Source organism: Canis lupus, chromosome 6 (genome assembly GCF_048164855.1).
Source record: "Canis lupus baileyi chromosome 6, mCanLup2.hap1, whole genome shotgun sequence".
In the NCBI taxonomy this organism is placed as follows: domain Eukaryota; kingdom Metazoa; phylum Chordata; class Mammalia; order Carnivora; family Canidae; genus Canis; species Canis lupus.
The window spans coordinates 39,143,593-39,159,688 of NC_132843.1; the positions used below are offsets into that span (position 1 = coordinate 39,143,593).

At 59.1% G+C, this 16,096-nt stretch overlaps 2 protein-coding genes and 1 long non-coding RNA gene across 10 annotated transcripts; 2 read left to right on the forward strand and 1 right to left on the reverse strand.

Moving 5' to 3' along the window:
* Positions 1–67: 67 nt before the first annotated feature.
* On the forward strand, positions 68–10,682 carry LOC140635332 (uncharacterized). The gene is made up of 3 exons (XR_012032683.1): positions 68–475; positions 8,944–9,134; positions 10,045–10,682. It is a non-coding gene; the product is annotated as an uncharacterized lncRNA (long non-coding RNA).
* Positions 669–10,990, reverse strand: THBS3 (thrombospondin 3). 7 transcript variants are annotated; one of them, XM_072829802.1, is made up of 24 exons: positions 10,138–10,277; positions 9,247–9,357; positions 8,920–9,126; positions 8,117–8,373; positions 7,910–8,012; positions 7,159–7,185; positions 6,897–6,979; positions 6,758–6,809; positions 6,479–6,627; positions 6,041–6,181; positions 5,799–5,876; positions 5,288–5,440; positions 4,995–5,105; positions 4,798–4,905; positions 4,404–4,563; positions 4,000–4,118; positions 3,833–3,885; positions 3,363–3,556; positions 3,020–3,198; positions 2,861–2,909; positions 2,496–2,692; positions 2,099–2,271; positions 1,072–1,211; positions 669–982 (listed from the first exon to the last, which is right to left on the reverse strand). In XM_072829802.1, exons 2-24 carry the CDS (start codon positions 9,272–9,274, stop codon positions 924–926), a joined length of 2,820 nt encoding a protein of 939 aa, XP_072685903.1. In that variant the 5' UTR covers positions 9,275–9,357; positions 10,138–10,277; the 3' UTR covers positions 669–923. The 7 variants fall into 7 exon arrangements, 6 of the variants coding, with proteins under 6 accessions (XP_072685903.1, XP_072685902.1, XP_072685904.1 ...); XR_012032682.1 differs by lacking the exon at positions 9,247–9,357 and having other exon boundaries at positions 2,861–2,937; positions 10,138–10,990; XM_072829801.1 differs by lacking the exon at positions 9,247–9,357 and having other exon boundaries at positions 10,138–10,985.
* Positions 10,991–11,109: 119 nt separating this feature from the next.
* MTX1 (metaxin 1) lies at positions 11,110–16,086 on the forward strand. 2 transcript variants are annotated; one of them, XM_072829809.1, is made up of 8 exons: positions 11,110–11,640; positions 12,636–12,705; positions 12,825–12,904; positions 14,471–14,578; positions 14,715–14,897; positions 15,024–15,100; positions 15,492–15,646; positions 15,748–16,086. In XM_072829809.1, exons 1-8 carry the CDS (start codon positions 11,125–11,127, stop codon positions 15,960–15,962), a joined length of 1,404 nt encoding a protein of 467 aa, XP_072685910.1. In that variant the 5' UTR covers positions 11,110–11,124; the 3' UTR covers positions 15,963–16,086. The 2 variants fall into 2 exon arrangements, with proteins under 2 accessions (XP_072685910.1, XP_072685911.1); XM_072829810.1 differs by having other exon boundaries at positions 14,486–14,578.
* Positions 16,087–16,096: the final 10 nt, after the last annotated feature.

Below are 16,096 nucleotides of genomic sequence, written 5' to 3' on the forward strand. Positions count from 1 at the left end.
CTGGCAACAGCCATTCAGTCCGGTTGCTGGGACACGCGTCACCATGGCGACAGCTCCGCGCCGCCCGCTCCGAGTATTTAAAGAGCAAGCGCGCGCAACGGCTGGGTGTCGGAAAGCAGTTTTCCGGGCCACCGCGGTCTCCCCTCCGGCCTCCGCGTCCCCCCACGACCGTCCCCTCCCCCTCGTTCAGGCGCCAAGTCTCTGGCCTCCAGGGTGGACCCGACTCCCCAGCGCGACACCGTTCCTGGGGCTGGTCCGGCTGCAGGCGGTGCGGAGCGGGATCCCGGGCCCCGGGTGGGCGGGAGGGACGGGACGCGGTGCAGTGTTGTTCTCTCCCCCGCCAATATTGCACTCGTCCCGGCCTCCGGCCCCCCCGGCCCCCCGGCCTCCCCCTCGCCCCGAGCGGCCCAGCTCCAGCCCTCCTGGCTCTCGATCCGAACGACCTGATAGACTGGATTGTCGCCGCTGCCACACCGTGAGTAAGGGGGGGCCGGGAGGGCTTTAGCCATCTTCTGGTCAGCCCCTTATCCTTCACCTGCCCCAATCCAGTGCCCTTCTTCCGCCACGCCACGGGGCCCCACACTCAGGAACTTCCAACCTCCCAGCCCTCAGGCTCCTTCCTGCTCCCTGCACCATCCCTGGAAGTCCCTCATATAAGCAACACGTGCTCCCTTAGAAAACCACTGTAACTTTATGGCAACTGGAGGTTATCTTTCCTGGGGTTAGCTCCTGAGAAAAATACCCCTTGAAAAGCTCCGTCTCCTGGACAGTGGGGGTCACCACCCCTCTGGGGCTGAACACCTGTGGGTGCCACAGGACAGTCTGTTTGGCTGGGTGGCTGTAGATTAGACCCCAGGGGCTCCAGGATGGACCCCAAGGCCGGAGGATCTAAAATCAGGATTCTGAGTCCAGTGGGCACCTCTTCACACTCTTTCCTGGAGCAGCTGCCTCCGGAATGGCTCAAAATCCTCAGGCACTGTGTCTAATGAAGGAGAAAGGATTAAGGTCAGAAGATAGAACTCTCCAAGAGGGGATACAGAAGGTCAGGGTGATCTCAGACTGGAGCCTCACCATTGCATCGATACTGGAGATTGGACCAAATGATGTTTTCTTGGGAGAAGCAGAATACACCAAGACGCCCTCCTCGCATGGCTGTGTCAATGATCACCCCAGAATCCGCCACTAGCTGAGGACCCTCATAGAGCTTCACCCTGTCCAGGATAGGGGTGTCCATTGGTGCTAGGGTGCCAGCAGGCACTGGGCCATCGAACCCAGGCCCTGCTCATCCCCAACCCCCCTTGAGCTCACCAGGCCAGAGAGAGAACGGAAGGAGGGAGTGGGAGGAAGGAAAGGGGAGGGACGGGGTGCTTTTCTCAGGACTGGGGCCCCTGCCTCTTTGTCCACCCCCTTTGCATCTCAAAGCACCAGCCGCATTCCAAGCGAGGATTGGGTTGCCATGACAATGAGCACAATGGGCTGGGGGGTGAAGTCACCCGCTTCCCAGGCTCTAGTCCACCCTCCCTCATCCTCTGCCCTGGCACCCTGCAGCCCCAGGCACCTTAAAGGGAAACCAACCCAAGTCCCTGGACCCTAGGCTCTTGCGTTTCCCCTCCCTTCCCTGTCACCCCCACCAACTAGGAAATGCACAGTGCTGCACACAGCACAGAACTGAGAAGCCTTAGCTCTGCTACTAAGAACCATGTGGTCTGGGCCTCAGTTTACTCTTCTGCAAATGACCCCTTCAGAGTCAGCTTCTGGGAGGTGCCACAGAAGGCACCGAATGTCACGGGCCTCTTCACAGACTGGCCTGCACTTTAGAGGCTCCCAAGGTATGCCCTCATTTTACAGAGGGGAAATTGGATCATGGACCAGGAAGGACTTGCCCAACATCGCCTATAGGTCCTGGGCAGCACCAGCTCCAAGGCCCAGGCTGCCTGACAGGTAGGAGAGTGGGGCTGAGAGGGCAGAGAGAAGCGGCTTCAGTCCCAGCCCATGGCACCAAGGAATGGAGTAGCAGGGCAGTCACTGGTGAGTCTCAGCTACAGATGAAGAAAGAGTGGGCTGGGGTCCCTCAGGATGGTGCAGCCCCTCCCCTCACCGAATGTAGCCAACTTGGGGCCGGTGCAGCAGCTGCCAGCGATAGGAGGTCTTGTCACGCCAGCCCACATTTCGTGGGTCAGTCCACAGCAGTCGGACCTGATCAGGAGTGTGGCCAGTATGCCACAGGGCATTCCGGAGGTGTTCACCGGGGCCGGACACTGATGTCACTGCCTGGAGGGTATTGGCAAAGACAGCAGCTCAGCCACAGGTTGATAACGGGTTGATAAGTGCAGGTGGAAAAGGAAGTCAAGGAGATCGGAGAACATTCTAGAGTCCTGGGGAGCTAGCTTCCAGGCCATATGTCTAAGAAAGAGGGTTCCCCCTCAGGCAGTGGGGGAAGCCCTAGGGTCAGCCCAAGGAGGCTTTGGGACTGGAGGAAGTGGGCAGACTCAGACCTTGAGCTGCAGCCCGGGCTGAGCGACAGCCCGGAAGGGTGTGGCTTGCCAGTAGGTCTGCTCTGTTTGCTTCCACATGACCACATAGAAGCGGCCGCTATCCTGATAGCTGAAGAGAAAGCCTGCGTAGTCATCATCAGTCACTGTGTTCACATGGAAGGTGCCTTCAAAGTCCACACCATTGAAGGCTGTATACCCTGGGGGTGGGTGGGATCAAGGTCAAGGGCAGCAAAGCCACTACAGGCCTGCTGTGGGCCAGGGGTGGGAAGGAATGCTTGCAGTATGGGTGGCCAGTGTGGCCCCCTCCCTCTGCCCCTGTAGGATTCCTCCATTTGGAAACGATTGACTGGGTGTCCCGCACATACCAACTGCCAGGCCGGGGTCACTGTTCATGGTCTGAACGATTTCCATACCCTGGTGGTGTGTAGTAAAGAAGAAAGCCCTGTTCCGGGTACGCTACCTCATCTAGGCCCCACCTGGTAGTCTGCTCTGTCCAGCACTTGCCCAGCCCACTGCCCTCGTACCTGATTGAGCACGACCCAGTTTGGATCAATCTGAGCATCACCCTCAGGATCCAGGACAACAGTCTGATAGGCTCGAAAATCTGTGAGGGTCACCTCTGCACTTTCAGGGCACACATCCAGGGGATCTACCACCGCATCATTGTCAAAATCATCCTCACACACATCACCAACGCCATTGCCTGGGCAGAGTGAAGCCAGGCATTCAGGAAGGCCTGGTCGTGGCCTCTAGACAACACTACCAACTGTTGGGCCTTGTCTTCCTGACTTCCCCCTGGCAGCACCTACCACCTCCCCCTGGGTAGGACTCCCACCAGTGCCATCCTCTGTGGGACCCCAGCCTTACCATCTGAGTCCTTCTGATTGGGATTGGGTACCAGGCGACAGTTATCAGGACCAGGAGGCACATAGTCTGGGACCCCATCATTGTCATCATCCCCATCACACTCATCTCCAAGTCCATCATTGTCTGAGTCCAGCTGGGAGCTGTTTGGCAGCTGTGGGCAGTTGTCTTTGGTGTCCTGATGTCCATCCCCATCACTGCCCAGAAGAGGCATCGAGTAAAAGCTCTAAAAGTACCAAGTCCATCCCCTCTCTTCTGCTCAGGAGTCTGGGGTGTGCCCTCCATTCAGCCACATTCCCTGCAGTCAGCCAGGTGAGGCGAAGCTCCAACAGCAAAAGTGGGGGGTAGCCTAGGGGAGTGACTTCCCACCCAATAGTAGTGGAGAATCAATTAAGCTGTACAGGAAGTAGAAAACAGACTGGAGGAAAGTAAAGGAGCCCGGATGAGACCAGCTATTTCCTGGCGCCCCCTACCTGTCCTCATTGGTGTCACAGACATCCCCCACCAGGTCACTGTCTGCATCTGTCTGAGAGAGAGGGGCCTGTTCTCACCATCTCTTGATAACTCTGAAGACAATGGCCACACTGCTTCCCATGTGAAGGGCTGGGGCTTTACCTCCTGTCCTCCCCATCCCCTGTACCTGGGTAGGATTGCTCATTTCAGGGCAGCTGTCACAGGCGTCTCCTACCCCATCCTCGTCCCTGTCTGTCTGCAGGGGGTTGGGGACTTTAGGACAATTGTCTAATCCATTGGGGATGCCTACGAGACACGCAGGTTGCACAAGGTTGTCACTACAACATGTCACACTCTTTTGGGGTCAGCGAAAGCCCAGAGCTTGTCTCCCACTCAGAGGACAGCAGGTTAGAGAATCCACCAGGACCCCCTTGCCCACTCCTGCCTCCCCCTGCCTCCTTCTTCACGTCTCCAGGGACTTCTGCCAGCCCACCTACCCCCACCACAGGTCTCACACTGCCCAACTGCCCTTCATTCCCACCAGCATCCGAATCCTCACAGGCCTCCCAGTCCCCCCGGCCCCAGCTGCACCGTCCCCATCCACATCGTTGTCACATGCGTCCCCTTCCCCGTTGCCGTCTGTGTCCTTCTGGTCATTGTTGGGAACGTTGGGGCAGTTGTCACAGGCATCCCCGAATGAATCTGTATCAGAGTTTTGCTGGTCCTTGTTGGGGAACAGCCGGCAGTTGTCCTGGGGCGGGACAAAGAGTCAGGCTTCCCTTGCCCCACTGGCCACCCAGCCCTCACCTTATCCCTGAGCCCTTGTCTGCCATCACTTCTCAGGATGGCCTGCCTGCCCACCCTCCATGTGATCCATCTTGTCCTCCCAAACTGAGTACTGGGGCCCGTCCTGCAGAGCTGCCAGGGACTGAGGGGGTTGTGGCAGGGTTATGGGACAAGGTGTGGAGGGGAGCAGAGGAGCCACCTCGACATTCTTGATCCCATCCCCGTCAGCATCATCGTCACACTGGTCCCCCACGCCATCATTATCAGCATCTTCCTGCCCAGAGTTGGGTGTCAAAAGGCAATTGTCCTAAATGTCAGGGGAGAAGCTCAGATGAGTCGTGGCCTGCCCCAGCCTGGATGCCCACCACAGCCCGCCCGCCTGCCTGCCCCCCCCACCTGCTTGCAGTGCTTATTGTTGTCCATGCATGGCAGGGCCTGGTCCGGGTAGCCATCAATGTCCGTGTCGGTCCCACACACGTTCCCATTCCCGGCCCAGCCCACATTACACTGAGTAAAAAAAGGGGAGCAGTGAGGGCCAGTAGGGCTCTTCACACCCCAGTTCCATTCTCCCCAGCCAGTTCCCGGGGCCCTTTCCCATGTGGGGCCCCATCCCAGGCCCTAAGTAGGTTCATGGCCCTCCCCCTTTCTCCAGATTCTCCTGTTCCTCTCAGGCCCCAGGCCTAGCTCACCGAGCAGGATACTGCCCCATTGCGTTCAAAGAGACAGTGCGCGTGGACATGGCAGGGGCTGTGGGCTGGGCTGTGGCAGGTGCGGGCTGGGAAGCAGCCCTGGCTCTGGTTGCCCAGGAAGCCCAGGCGACAGGGACCACACTTGAAAGAGCCCTAAGGACAGGGAAGCAACGTCTCAGGAAGGAGGGTCAGCCTGCCCAGCACCTTGGACCAACACTGACCCACTTGAGGGGTGTCCACAGGCACACCCAGCTTGATGCCAGCTAAACCCAGCAGTACCTTTGGGCTCTCCTGGCAGCCTGTCCATGTGTATCCCAGCCCTAGTTTTCAGGGGAGGATGCTGAGGCTCTGGAAGGCTGCTAAAGGTCACAGCGGAAATGGACCCAGAATTCCCAACCTGTGTGTGCAACATCTATGTGGACTGCCCAAGAGGAGGAGGTGGCCACGCAACAGGTTTGAAGTGGCCGCACACCCCAGCACCACAGACACATACTCGGGGCACTTGGCTCACCACAGTGTTGGTGCAGATGGAGTTTGGGTCACAGCCACCATTGTTCCCATCGTTGCACTCGTCCACATCATTGCAGACCTGAAGGGGCAGACTCTGGGTAGAACCAGACTGACGGCAGGTCTCCTCCAGCAAAGCCAGTGCACACACCCAATCCCACTCATCACAACGACCCCAGATCCAGCCTAGATACCCTTGGTCCCCATGAGATCAACACCTCATCTTCACACTCTGCCCAAGCTAACCTGTTTGCTGGCACGGGCATAGTCGATGCCCACACCGGACACACGAGTGCCTTTGTAGCCTCGAGGACAGGCTTCACAGTGGAAGCCAGGCATGGTGTTGATGCAGCTGACCCCAGGGAAGCAAGGGTCAGCGTGAGCACACTGGGGGCAGAGGACAAAACAATCAGTAGTCAGGCCCGCCTGTGCTTTTCTCTCCACCCGGCTTCACTGCACTCTGATGCCTGCCCCTGGGCCCCTAAGCTCCCTCCCAGCAAGGTTTAGCTGGCCCCGTGCTCCCCATGTGGTCCTCTGGTCTTCCCCATGGGCTTTGTGTCCCCCCTCCTCACTCCTTTTCCAGCACCCCAATGTCTTAAAGCCCAGGCTCTTCTGCTTCTGACGGACATCCACCCCTCCTCCTTGGGCCAGATCTCTCTGCCCTCCCGGGCCACCATCCCCCACCTCATTGATGTCAGTGCAGTGGGTGCCATTGCCCTGCAGGCCAGGGGGGCAGGGCCCGCAGCGGTAGCCGGGGTACTCATACACTTCCATGCAGTCCACGCCTCGGAAGCAGGGGTTGGGGCTGCAGTGGGAACGCTGCTCATGGAAGCCTGACAGAGGGGTGGGGGGCACCATCAGAGCCACCTCAAGGTGGCCATTCACATCACCAGAAGTGGAGGCTGAAGCCTTGGGGTGGGGAGCACAGGGACGCCATCCAGAGCCTGCCCCACTCCCACTCACCGCACACCTGACACTCCATGATGGTGTTTCGGATCAGAGACATTTCCTTCACCTGGTAGATAGAATGGTGGGGGCTGTAGGCTCTTTGCCTCCACCAGCTCCCCAGGATCAGGGCCACCCTCCACTGGTGCACTCAAACCTGGTCTCGGATATCATCCCGCAGCTCCACCAGGATCTGGTTGAAGAGGGTGAGCTGGGTGACCAGCGCCTTGGTCTGCTCTCCTGTCAGAGCCCCAGGAGCAGAGAAGCTCAGACCTGGGTGACAGCCCTGGACCCCCTCTGGGGCAAGAAATCAATTCCTGCCCCTGCTGCCCACCCCACTTTTAAACCCACCCAGCTCTTGGGCTAAGGATTTTGCTTCAGGCAGCCTTTCCTCCCTCCCACTTCCTCGACCTGCTCACCTAGGATGGACTGGAGCGCATTGGTCACTGTAGAGGAGAAAAGAGCATCAGAAGGCAGACATGGGAAGAGGGGGAGGGAACAGAGGCTGAGAGGTGTCTTGGAACAAGGCAGCACCAGCTCTCCCCCAAGGGTACAGACCCTCCAAGGGGTTGCCTGGGTCACAGCCCAGGTCCTCCTGGCTCCCAGGCCTGGGAGTGGCAGAAGGGATCCCAGGGAGAGGTGACCCAGGGCAGGGCCAGGGCCCCAGTCCACTCCATTTTCAACCCCCTCCCCTGCGCCAAGCTTCTGGGAGAAGTCGGCATTTTATTTAACTAAGAACCTCTGATCATCCTTATCAGAGAGACTAGGTGGATGGACAATGCTCAGAGGAACTGCTGGTAGGTGACAGCCACCGGCAAAGGCCGACCCAAGTTGCCCTCTGGGTCACCACAACCAAGCTAACTCCCTCACCCCCACACAGGTTGCTTCAGGGTCCATTCTTCTCAGATGGGCCTGTTTTCTGAGCCACCCTAGTAGGTGTGCTGACCTGAACAGATGCCTGTTCTGACCCACACCTCCCTGGATGGCTGTGTCACTTGGAGATCATAGAGCCAGAGGTGAAGGAGATTGGGGGCCACAGGGTCAGAAGCCCCAGAAACCAGTGAGCCAAAGGAATGCGTTAAGGGGGATGTCAGGGAGATGAGAATTGACAAAGGTCAGAGGATGTGATCTGGGGTCCAGAAGGTTAGCTAACAGAAGTCTCCATGTTACCTGCACTGTGGATGGACTCGTCCCCCTGGAAGGGACACTCACTCAGGGCTCCCACCCGGGCCATGGACCCGCCCAGAATCATTTTCATAGATTCCACGAAGCCCTGGGGGGAGGACAGCAGCAGGGTAGGGTGGTAGACCCGCCAACACCTCCTTCCCACTGCTGCAAAATGTTTCCATTGAAGCTTGGGGCCCTCTCCCCGCTCACCTGCATCCTCAGATAAGCCTTCTGCCCAGTCCGAATCTCCAGCCCATCCACCTCTGCTGGGGGAATGGGGGCCATTCCAGGGAGGCCAGCATGCTGGTCTCCCAGCTTGCAGTCCACATAGAGCTGCAGGGCAGGGTTGGGTTGGGCCGGGCCTCGGAGACGCAGGAGAGCTGTGTGTGTCCGCCCGTCGGCCAGGCCTGCTTGCTGCAGGTTCACTGCGTGGACTTTGCCATCCTCCCGCTGGTACCGTACCAGCACTGCCCAGAAGGGGAGGTTAGTACAGATACTGTCTCCCAGCTAAGCCTTGGATCACCTCTTCCGGATAGCACACCCATCATCCCCTAGTCAGCTAGGTATCTCTCATCACCTTGTATGTGATAGGTGAGGAACAATAAATGTTCCTCAAATTGGTTCGAAGACTAGAACTTCCTTAGTCTTCAGTGACATCAGATCACTCTGTCCCTTGCTAGAGTGGCAGCTAGTTCTGTACCCACTGGACTGTGCCACAGATCTGAGAGATTATTGGGACACAGCAATGTGCCTCTCCCTCCCCAAGGCAGCCCCAAGTACAACATGCCTTCCCTACGAGTATCAGGCCTTGCTTTATTGCTGTGTACCTGGCCTTCTGAGGCACTTCCTAGGCACCCCATTCCAAGTGCCCCGTGGTGCCCAAGCACAGCCAGATGGGTCCATGCCCCACCCCTCAAGACCCCGAGGAGAATTAAGAGGGATATGGGAATGGAGGATGAGGGAAAGTGCTTGAGGGGATCACTGTGGCAGGAAAGGAGATGCGCACTAGTCACCTTTGTTAATTTTGCCCACAACAGAGGCCTCCAGCCATCTTGTGTTGTCTTGGCGAGAGTAGAGGCCAAAGAGGACACCACCCTGCTTGGGGGGCAGGCGGAAGGTGGACAGGAGGTAGATGTCCCCAGCAGTGAGCAGGGCTGCCCGGATCTTCTCCGCTACAGCTGTCATCTGCCGAGACTCGCCCACAGTCAGCAGGTCAATTACTAGCCAGGTCAGAGAGAGGGGTCAAATGCTAAATAAGGCCTGCCCTTTCTCCTGAACCCTGGGGGGTGGAGCATCCTTCATCATTACCCCCGCCCCCACCACTAGGCAGCGTTAGTCACCTTCCTGAAATTCAACCCTTGCTGGCATCTAACTCAACTCGAGGAGCCTGCCTTCCCTTCCTGGAGGTTGCCTACTGCCACCCTCTGGGAACCCGCAGGCCTGAGGCTCTCCTGGAAATACAGAAACAGCGCCCGGCACACTGGAGATGCCCCCAGCAGGTGGCGCAAGGGAGCTACTGTGCTGATCCCACGCAGAAGTAGCACCTGGTGCCCACAGGGCAGAAATGGAAAAGCACTTTCTAGGCTGCTGGGTTTGGCTCATTCCACACCCAAATGCCCCTCCTCCCATCCCGGGGGCTCAGCACATCCACTTTGGATAAGCAGAGCTGCCCACGGAGGACTCCAACTCTCCTCCTGTCTGCCTCTGTCCCACGGGAATGGAGGACCCAGCTCTTCTGCCTCCTGTGTCCTGGCCAATCTGTGGTTTCCCTTCCAGCCAGTAATGAATCTGTGCCTGTGTCATCTGTTTCAGCTACCTCTCCCACACCCACAGGCCCATCCCACAGCCAGACCTCCGGGAGAGCCCAGACCTCTCGGTCCCCACCCCCACCTTGTCCCAGGGCAGCCAGGAGCCCCCGGGATGAAGAATCCCACCTTTGCACTGACCTCCCAGACCCTGGGGTGCCTGGGGATGCTCAGCCACCAACCCGGCAGAGCAGCCCTTGCACCCAGCTCCTGAGTCCTCTGCGCTGGCCTCGTGCTGACCCTGGCCAGCTCCTAATCACCCACTACCCTCTGGTGTTCACTCCTCCCCCTATGGCCAAAATTTCACCACCTCTTCCCCCTGTTCAATTTCAGGACTCTCTCCTTGCCCACATGTTTCCTGCTCCTAGGCTGAAGGCAAATGGAGCAGAGGCCAAGAGGGGTCTAAGATGATGGACGCTGGCTTACCCTGCAGGTCCTGACTGGCAGATGCGAAAGTGCAGAGGAGGAGAAGAGCCAGGGCCCCCCGAAGTTCCTGCGTCTCCATGCTGCTCAGCTGGCTCACTACCCCTGGCAGGCAGGCGGCTGGGAGGGGAAAAGGCTAGGCGGAGAGAGCAGGAGCGGGGGGCGGAGGGACTGGAAGGGGGAGCCGAAGGGGGGGCCAGCAGGCGGTGGGGGGGGTGGGGGCGAAACAAAGAGCTGCCAATCAGCCTGGAGGCATCCCCAGCTCTGGGACTCAGGGGCACTGGGGAAGAGTCTGAAGGCCTTCCTGCCTCCTGCCTTTCCCTAACGGTCCTCTCTCCCAGGTGCCTACCTCTCTCTCACCCTCCCGGCATGTCGCTGCTGGGGGCCACTACCGAACGCTACTGTTTTCTGTAAGTTACAGTTGGGGAAGACAAGAACCCCAGGCCGGGGCAGCGTCAGACAGTGGGCCTTATTCCACAGCTGGCAGGAAAGGATGCCAAGGGAGTGGTGGAAACCAGCTTGCTATCGTGCTCAGGGGATGCCCACATGGCTTGAAATTTGCTGCTCTGACGAAGCAAGTACTTTTTATTAAGGTGGGGGTCCTCCGACACATGCCTCTTTCCTAGGGAAACGTGGAGGCCTCCGCTAGGAACCGCAGGGCCAGTTGAACACAGTGGCCAGTGAAGAGGTTGGAAGGAAGGCCTCTGGAACGAGCAAAGGGCCAGCAGGGCCAAGAGGGAACCAGGGCGCAGGCCGGGGGCCGGGGCCGGGGCCGGGCCGGGAACACAGGGGGCACTGGCGGGCAGGCCATGACCCGGATGAAGCGTAGGGGCGCCTCGGTTCCCGTCACCACGGCAACGGCCGCGAGCCCCACCCCCTCCCCCACCCAGGCCCCAGCCCGACCCGGCTCCGGCCGCCGCCGCCCCTGTTTTGTTTCCATGGCGACAGGCGGCGCGGGGCCGGCTCCAAACATAACGCGCTGTGGAAAACATGCGGCTCGGGGGACCCCCCCGCGGCCCCTGCTCCGGGCCGAGCCCCGCGGGGCCTTGGCGCGGCCCAGGCCGCGTGCAGATCTGCGAGAGCCCCCAGAGCCGGCCCGGGCGCACAAGACCCGCCTCGCCGGGACCCGCCGCGCCCTCGGGGCTCCCGGCCTCGCCGCAGTCACGGCGCTCAGCCTCCGCGAGGAGGGCCCGGCCGACAACCCTTCCCCCCTTCGGGAGCCGCCTCTGGTGCCGGCGGCGGCCGCCCTCCCCCGAAGCCCTCGGCTCCGCCCCGTGCAGCCCCGCCCCGCGCAGCCCCGCCCCGCCTCGGGGCTCCCTCCTGCCCCCGCCCCCGGCGACCCTCTGGGCGCGGCGGGGGGGCGGGGCCGCGCGGGGGCGGGCGGAAGCGCCGGGGGAGGTGCTTCCGGGCCAGAGGGCGGGCAAGATGGCGGCGCCCATGGAGCTGTACTGCTGGTCGGGGGGCTGGGGGCTACCGTCAGTGGACCTGGACAGCCTGGCCGTGCTGGTGAGGGGTGGCGCCGTTGTCCTGTGCTGCGCCCTGGAGGACTGGGGAGGGACTCGAACTGACCGGTCGTCCGAATTTTGCCAGGGCGCCTCAGCACGGGCGCACTGGGGGAAACTGAGGCAATCAAAGGCTGTGCCCGGCCGATAGGGGCTCAACGCCCTATGGCTTAACAGCCCGGGTTTTGTGCAGCCAGAGCAAGAGGTCTGGTCGGGGGTTCAGGAAATAGGTCTTAGTCCTTGCTCGTCCATTGTTCATTTACTGGCTGTGTGACCTTGGAGCGATCCCTTGTGGTCTCTGAGCCGTTTCTCCATCGAGAGCTTTACTGAGTCCGGACGATCTCAGGGTTCTCAGGCTTGGCATTCCTGTCTTCTCAGGCTCCCTTTTCTCCTTCTCCCCCCGCCTCACTAAACAGCATTTGCTGAGATTTATTGAACCAAGAAGCTCACCAGCACATTCTGTGGAAAGAGCTTTGGAGTCAGACTAGTTCACTTCATTCGTTTACTCACTCCTTCATTTAATAAGCACTTGTTGGGCCTCTTCCAAATACCACACTTGGGCACGCAAAGATGAATAAGACTTAGCTCCTACCCTGTAGTTATTTGCAGAGAGGCAGACACGTTAGCAAACGCGCCTACTGTGTAATGTGTTCTGATGCTAAGCTTTAAGTAGGAACAGGCCACAGAGACTCCCAAAGAAGGACACAGTCAGTGCTCCTGAGAAAAGGGATGTACGAGAGTTAGGAAGAAGTTGGGAGGCTCTGCGTACATCAGGGAGATGGCAGCAGAGGAGATGGGGGAAGGCTCTTTCTGGCAGACCTGACATTAGAGACAGGTCCATGGTTTCTCTGAGCCTGTGTTGCCCATGGTGAAACAGCTGATGTCCACCTCTTTTGTGAGGCAAGTACTAAGCGTAGCACAGAAGGAATTCAGTGAGTGTTATTTCTCTTGTTGATTCCCCTGTGGGGGCCTGTCTGCCTTCTGCTTCCTTCCCTGCAGACCTATGCCAGGTTTACTGGCGCCCCTCTCAAGGTGCACAAGATTACCAACCCCTGGCAAAGCCCTTCAGGTACCCTATGCTCCCGGGGGGGTGAGGGGAGCTGAGCAGGAGACGGGCAGGAATATGCTGCACGTTCATATGGACAGGCAGCTGAGGGTCTGGTGGGCCTCCTGTCTTCTCAATGTCAGGAACTCTGCCTGCCCTTCGGACCAGTCATGGAGAGGTCATCTCGGTACCACACAAGATCATCACCCACCTTCGAAAAGAGGTAGGTGGCTCAGTGGGTAGGAGGGCTGCCAGTGAGAGGAGTTCAGTCATTTCAGCACAACACACGTTTATTGATAAAGCTGAGCTGGATGCAGGTGACCCAGAACTTCAAGGAGAACCTAGTCCGATGGGAGAGGCACACACAGTGCTGCTGGCCAGGTGTTCAGCTGGGGCACTGGGGAGGCCTCTGGAAGCTCAGTGCCTTTTGCCTGCTGGGCAGGGAGGGGTGAGTGGGCAGATGACATAGGGAAGGGGAAGGAGGGCAGAGGACAACATCAGCTCAAATGAGGCCCCCAGAGGTGGCTCCTGTCCTCTCAGGGACCGAGTTAGGCTGAGTTATGGGGCTCAGGATGGGCAAGACATAGAGCCAGCATGGGGACATTGAGAAAGTTATTACAGGACGAACAGGGGCACCTTGCCTGTATGATCTTGGGCAAGTCCCTTCACCTCTCAGGGATGTAAGTTCCTTGTTTGTAGAGCGAGGGGGCTTAGTTAGGGCTCCTCTTTCACCAGAATACTAGTCAGATAGGGCCTCTTCTTCATTTCTGCTTTCCCAAACGTGAAGGACTCGAGGATTCAGTATAGGCTTGGGAGGCATGGAGGGAAAGGACCCAGGTAGAAGGCAGAGCTCCTGGCAGGGACAGGACCTCTGCCTTGACTCTTTATGTCTGGGCACAGCCTTTCTGGTTTCCAGTTTTCTCCTAACACAGCCACAGTGAGAGAAGATTCCACAGGGAAGAAACAGGCTCAGAGAGATGGTTTTCTTTTTCTTTTTTCTTTTTTTAATATTTATTTATTTGTGAGAGACACACACACACAGAGAGAGAGAGAGGCAGAAACATAGGCAGAGGGAGAAGCAGGCTTCATGCAGGGAGCCCAATGTGGGACTCCATCCCAGATCCCGGGATCACGCCCTGAGCCAGAGGCAGACGCTCAACCATTGAGCTACTCAGGCGTCCCGAGAGATGGTTTTCTAAGGATCATGTTCCAGAGGTTATGTGGGGACAGACCTTCCTCAGGATGTGGAGAAGGTTGCTGGAGACCAGACGCTGGAGCCTACCAAGGCGTGGCAGACTGAGACTTGGGGTACGGTCAGACCGTGTGTGGTGGCGGCACAGAAGAAATAGCCAAGTCCTGGGCTTTGAGAGAACCCGCAGGGGGGCCCGGGCATGGGGATGGCGTCCCCTAGTTCTGAGGGCCACACTGCATCTGAGCTCGACTCTGCCAGCCGTGTGATATACAGACAGGGGAAGTCCCTGTTAGAAAGTGGCTGTCAGCAGGCGTGCTGCCAGCTTTCCGTGGAGGCTCCGGGAGCTGCTCCTGGTTTGTGGCTGGGCCTTCCTCCCTCCCGGCAGTGGGCACCCGACCTTGATGGCCAGCAGGCTCCAAGGCCCAGGCTTTCCGCCAACAGCAACAGGCTGCAGTATGGGCCCAGGCAGGGGGGCCTCAGTGGGAGAAGTGCTTGTTCTGCCTCTGCTATATTCAGAGGCCAAGAGGGTGGTGCTGGACAGGATGCCTCTCTCCTTGGGGAAGTGCCCCCTGGAGCCTCCTCGTGTCCACCTCATAGACGTCTCCTCCACAGAAGTACAATGCAGATTATGATCTGTCGGCCCGGCAAGGGGCAGACACATTGGCCTTCATGTCTCTGCTGGAGGAGAAGCTGCTCCCGGTGCTGGTGAGTGAGTGCGCCTGGACCTCCAGTGGCTGTGGCTGGTGGGGGGCGGTGGGGGAGTCAGCGACACCCACGAAGGCCTCCCTAAGGCAGGTGCACTGGCTCAGACCTGCTTCATCCTTCCTACTGCCCGATCCAGATACATACTTTTTGGGTAGACACCAAGAACTATGTGGAAGTGACCCGGAAGTGGTACGCGGAGGCTATACCCTTTCCCCTGAACTTCTTCCTTCCCGGCCGCATGCAGCGGCAGTTCATGGAGCGGCTGCAGCTGCTGTGCGGGGAGCACAGCCCAGAGAATGAGGAAGAGCTGGAGAAGGAGGTACCTCTGGGGCAGGGGGCTCCGTAGGAGAGGAGCCCCAAAGATGATGGTCAAGAGTGGGGATGCCTGGGATGGGAGGTAGCTCTGTTCCCACAGCCACAAGCCTGCCTCATGTCCTCCCTACAGCTATACCAAGAGGCCCGGGAATGCCTGACCCTGCTCTCTCAGCGCCTGGGCTCTCAGAAGTTCTTCTTTGGAGATGCGTGAGTCTGTCTTCAGGGCAAATATACGTGGTTTGGGAGAAGATACGGGTTCATATGTTGCCACAGGGACTGGGGTGGCTCAGGCGCTGGACGAGAGGTCCTCGGTACAGACCCTGGGCCTGATGACAGTGGGGCTGTGTGTGTGTGGGGTGGGAGGGCCGCCAGGCACAGGAGGGGCTTGCAGGGCGGTGGGGCACTCAATGGGCCCTTTATGCAGCCTCAGGATAGAGTCCCATTCAGGGCCAAGCTGGCGCCACCTGGGGAGCTCTCACCACACCAGGCCCAGAACTGGGTGTCTTCTCCTCCCCCGGGGGCCCTCTGCTGCCAGAGCCCACCTCCTGGGCTTGCTTTTCCTCTAATGCTCTCCTCGCCCCTTCTCTCTCTGCTCCAGCCCTGCCTCCCTGGATGCCTTTGTCTTTGGCTATCTGGCCCTGCTGCTGCAGGCCAAGCTGCCCAGTGGAAAGCTGCAAGCCCACCTGCGGGGGCTGCAGAACCTCTGTGCGTACTGCACACACATCCTCAGCCTCTACTTCCCCTGGGATGGAGGTAAGGGGCAGACAGGTGAAAGGGTAGGCACGAGCCCTGGGGAGGGTGGGCGGGGGTCTAGGATGTAGCCTTCCTGCCCACCTTCCTTCCTTGTTCCTCAGCTGACGTGCCACTCGCACGCCAGACACCAGTGGGCCCAGAGACGGAGGAGGAACCATACCGGCGCCGGAACCAGATCCTGTCTGTGCTGGCAGGACTGGCAGCCATGGTGGGCTACGCCTTGCTCAGTGGCATTGTCTCCATCCAGCGGGCCACACCTGCTCGGGCCCCTAGCACACAGTCCTTGAGCATAGCTGAGGAGGATGAAGACGAATGACTTGTCCTCATGCTCTCAGGACTGAGTTTTCTACTCTCGTACATTCCAGAGGCCCCTGTGTTTCCCTGTTGTTGGTACGGCTGGAAGTGAGCTGCTGCTCCCATAATAAACCTGTCCACGCTGACTGGAATCAA

Bases quoted from the DNA above. Each gene is read 5' to 3' on its own strand.
- THBS3 (XM_072829801.1), bottom strand. From the start codon at position 10,216: ATGGAGACGCAGGAACTTCGGGGGGCCCTGGCTCTTCTCCTCCTCTGC. The intron at 6,980-7,158 runs GTGAGCAGGTCG...GGGCTCTGACAG, and splicing joins TGCGCTCCAGTCCATCCTAG to GAGAGCAGACCAAGGCGCTG. The intron at 1,212-2,098 runs GTGAGGGGAGGG...TATCCTGGACAG, and splicing joins CCCCAAGTTGGCTACATTCG to GGTGAAGCTCTATGAGGGTC.
- MTX1 (XM_072829809.1), top strand. From the start codon at position 11,125: ATGCGGCTCGGGGGACCCCCCCGCGGCCCCTGCTCCGGGCCGAGCCCC. The intron at 14,898-15,023 runs GTACCTCTGGGG...TCCTCCCTACAG, and splicing joins AGGAAGAGCTGGAGAAGGAG to CTATACCAAGAGGCCCGGGA. The intron at 15,647-15,747 runs GTAAGGGGCAGA...CTTGTTCCTCAG, and splicing joins CTACTTCCCCTGGGATGGAG to CTGACGTGCCACTCGCACGC.